Source organism: Myotis davidii, unplaced genomic scaffold (assembly GCF_000327345.1).
Source record: "Myotis davidii unplaced genomic scaffold, ASM32734v1 scaffold211, whole genome shotgun sequence".
Taxonomy (NCBI): Eukaryota; Metazoa; Chordata; class Mammalia; order Chiroptera; family Vespertilionidae; genus Myotis; species Myotis davidii.
In genome coordinates, this window is record NW_006282523.1 from 1381604 (window position 1) to 1384929 (window position 3326).

At 66.6% G+C, this 3326-nt stretch overlaps 1 protein-coding gene across 1 annotated transcript in view; it reads right to left on the minus strand.

Moving 5' to 3' along the window:
- Positions 1–3326, minus strand: part of FASN (fatty acid synthase) — a 54054-nt gene that overhangs the window by 37892 nt on the left and 12836 nt on the right. Inside the window, 3 exon segments of the mRNA XM_015559883.1 lie at positions 247–450; positions 1445–1597; positions 2036–2170. Coding sequence (XP_015415369.1) covers positions 247–450; positions 1445–1597; positions 2036–2162 — 484 coding nt within the window. The 5' untranslated portion in view covers positions 2163–2170.

The following is a 3326-nucleotide window of genomic DNA, read 5'->3' on the forward strand; positions in this document are numbered from 1 at the left end:
GTGAGCCCGCTGTCCCTCGGCCTCACCTCACAGGGGCGCCACCTTTATTACTTTTTATTTTACTTCAATACATTTTTTATTGATTTCAGAGAGGAAGGGAGAGGGAGGAGCAGAAACATCAATGATGAGAGAATCACGGATCGGCTGCCTCCTGTACACCCCACACTGGAGATCGAACCCGCAACCCAGGCACGTGCCCTGACCGGGAACGGAACCCTGACCTCCTGTCATAGGTCAACGCTCAGCCCCAGAGCCACGTCGCCGGGCGGCGCCCACCTTTAAAGTTGAAGAAGAAGGAGAGGCGGTTGGCCATCATCGCTCGCTGGCAGCCCACCATGCTGTAGCCCACGAGGGTTTCAGGGTCTCGGCTGAGGGCCTCGGAGGCCTCAGAGCCACTCACTCCCACCCAGACGCCGGTGTTGGTCCCTCGGAGCGAGGCCGGGTTGATTCCTGTGGGAGCAGCAGTCAGAACGCGGGCCGCACCCTGCCCACCACCCAGCTTGGTGGAGGAGCCCACCCGCCTCTCGGCTTGGGTGAGGGGACCATCTGAGCCGGCCAGAGGGACTGGGTGGGGCCAGCCCAGGTGGGGCTGAGAACAGAGAACCAGGAACCAGGTCACAAGAAACTGGGCCTAATGGGGGGGCTCCAGGCTCTGGGTCAGGCAGCGGCCAGAGACAGAGGTGAGGACAGAGGGCAGCTTTGTCCCCAGGCTACTCCCTGGCCCCTGGCGGAGTCTGGTGAGCCCCAAGGGCCAATGAACACCCAAGACCCAAGGGCGCCTGCCTGGGACAGGCAAGATAAGGAGACAGAGGGAAACAAAGGCCGAGTGTCCAGGCTCCTACAGGAGGGGCCCTGGCCGGCCCCAGGGGAGCGGCATCCAAGGCCCCTGGGTAGGGCCGGGCAGCGAGAAGGCCCTCAGGTCTGCCAGCCTCCCGCCCCTCCCCAGGCACGTGTCTGCGCCCTGTCCTGCTCAGTGTCAGGCCAGGGGCCGGCTGGCACCTGCTGACCCAAAGACAAGAGTGGGGAGCCCCCAGGCTCCCCATCATGACCGGCCTTCTCACGAGCAGGTGGGCACAGCAAGGACAGGTCTGAGCCCCAGGACAAGAGCCAGCTACCTCTGGGCCAGACTCAACCCAGGGCAGGAGCCCAGCACCGGCCCTCACCCCAAGACCAGTTCTCTGATGGGAGTAAGGAAACTGGGGCGCCAGGGCACGCCCAGGACACCGCAGGCCAGTTGTGAAACCAGACCTGCCCAGGGGCCCACGCCTCCCGAACCTCGGGCCTGGCAGTCCCAACCAGGGACAAAGGGAGCCCCGCTCGGCCCGCCTCCTGGGCCGGCTACGCTCCGTTTTTCTCTGAACATGTTCCTTTTAGGAGCAAAAGACCCGAGAACAGTGTTGCCCGTTGTGACCTCAGGTGGGCCAGCGACCCCCCAGCGACCCACCTCCGTCCACGATGGCCTCGTAGGCGACCTCCAGCAGCAGGCGCAGTTGGGGGTCCATCGTGTGCGCCTGCTTGGCGTGGACCCCGAAGAAGGTGGCGTCGAACTTGGACAGGTCCTTCAGCTTGCCGGAGCGCCGGGGCAGGCCGTACAGCCCTGCAGACACGGCCAGTGGAAGGCACCGCTGTGGGGCGTCAAGGCCCAAGGGACCCACAGGGAGGCGGGGGCTCCCCAGGAGGGTGGGCAGTGGCCCCAGAGCCGTCTCCTCCAGGCCCCCTGCCCTGGTGCAGACCCTTCACCGGGCTCTGCTGGGCTGGGCTCGCGCTGACTCACACCCGCGGATCAGGTAGAACTGCTCGCGTGGGAGCCGACCAGGCGTGAGGGAGTCAAACCAGCTTCCCCAGAGCCAGCTCTTATCTTCCCTCGGACACACGGCTCTGGGCCCGCCCCGCCCCGGACCCCCGCTGGTCACCAGCTGTAGAAGGGCCAGCGCTCCACACACCAGGAGCGACCTCTGCCTTCACAGCAGGGGCCCAGACCACACTCGGGCTCCGCGTCCAGGGAGAGTCGGGCTCCGGGCAGGCCATCACTCACCGGCCTTCCACCTCCTGTCATCGTCCGTCACCATGTCCACACCACCGATGAGGTTGTCCCAGAACTCCTGCAGGTTCTCCGACTCGGGCAGCTTCCCCGATATGCCAGCAATCACCACCTCCTCCATGATGCTCTCTGCGGGCCCAGGCACCGGTCAGCTCGGCCCACACCTGTCCACAGCCCCCACACCTCCCCGCACCCCACAGTACTCGCCCTCCTCAGCCTGCCCCCCCACTCCGGTGGGTCAGAGAGCAGCAGCTCTGAAAGCCCCAGACCGGAGCCAGATGGCTGGACGGATGTCCTGGGTGTGAATGTGTGTGTGTTGGCGGGCGGTCAGCTCTGACCCAGCAGGGCCTCTTCCTGGGCCTTGGCAGAAGCTGTCACATCTGGGGCCCAGGCCTGGGGTGACCGCACCAGGGCCTGCTGCCTGTGCCCACCCCTCCCAGCAGTCGGTGGCCTCTGTGACCTCAGGAGGGCCACCCAGAGAAGGCCCAAGCCCTTCCCGGCCTAGGAACCGGCCCAGGGAACCAAAGGAGAAAGGGCACCAAAGCCTAAGGGGGGAAACTTGGGGAATGGGGAGGCCACCACCCACACTAAGAAGCCCTGAGCTCAGCACCCCACGCTGCCCGCCATGCTCATGGCCACTGAGGGCAGGCAGAAGCTGCCAGGACTCAGGAGGGCCCCAGAGGACAGCAGGGCACTGTGGGTGCCAAGGCCTGGCAGGGCTCTGGGGGAAAGGTGGCCGCCTGTGCCGCATGGTGGGCCAACCTGGGGCACCTTTCCCGGTCGGGTGCCAGGCCAGTGCCCCCAGACCCATGCACCTGTGCAGGGGAGGCCGCGGATTCGGCTCGCTGGCCTCCAGGCAGCCGGCCTGCATGCCCATCCAGATCCAGGTCCCCAGGGAACCTCCGGAGGGAGCCCCACCCCCTGCCCCGCACTCCCAGCTTGTGGGCCGGGGATCTGTAGCCCCTGAGGGGGGGCCGAGCCAGGGTTGGCCTAGCAACTTCGTCAAGGCCCAGGGCCTCCTGATGCTAGTGACCGCTGGACACGCAACCGCTCGCGCCTCCCTGGTCCGAGCAAGGCCGGGCGAGTGGAGGAGCGGCGGCTTTCTTGGTGGCCGAGCGTCCGCTGTCTGGAGGAAGGGAGCCCCCTCCCCCAGCGCCGAATAAAGAGCCCTTTGCCGGCCCAGGGCACCAGCGCGGGGCGGCCGCTTCCTCCAGAAAGCGCCGGCTCTGTTCTCCCTACTTGCTATTCACGCCGAGTGCGGCGGAGGCGGGTGGGGGTGGGGAGG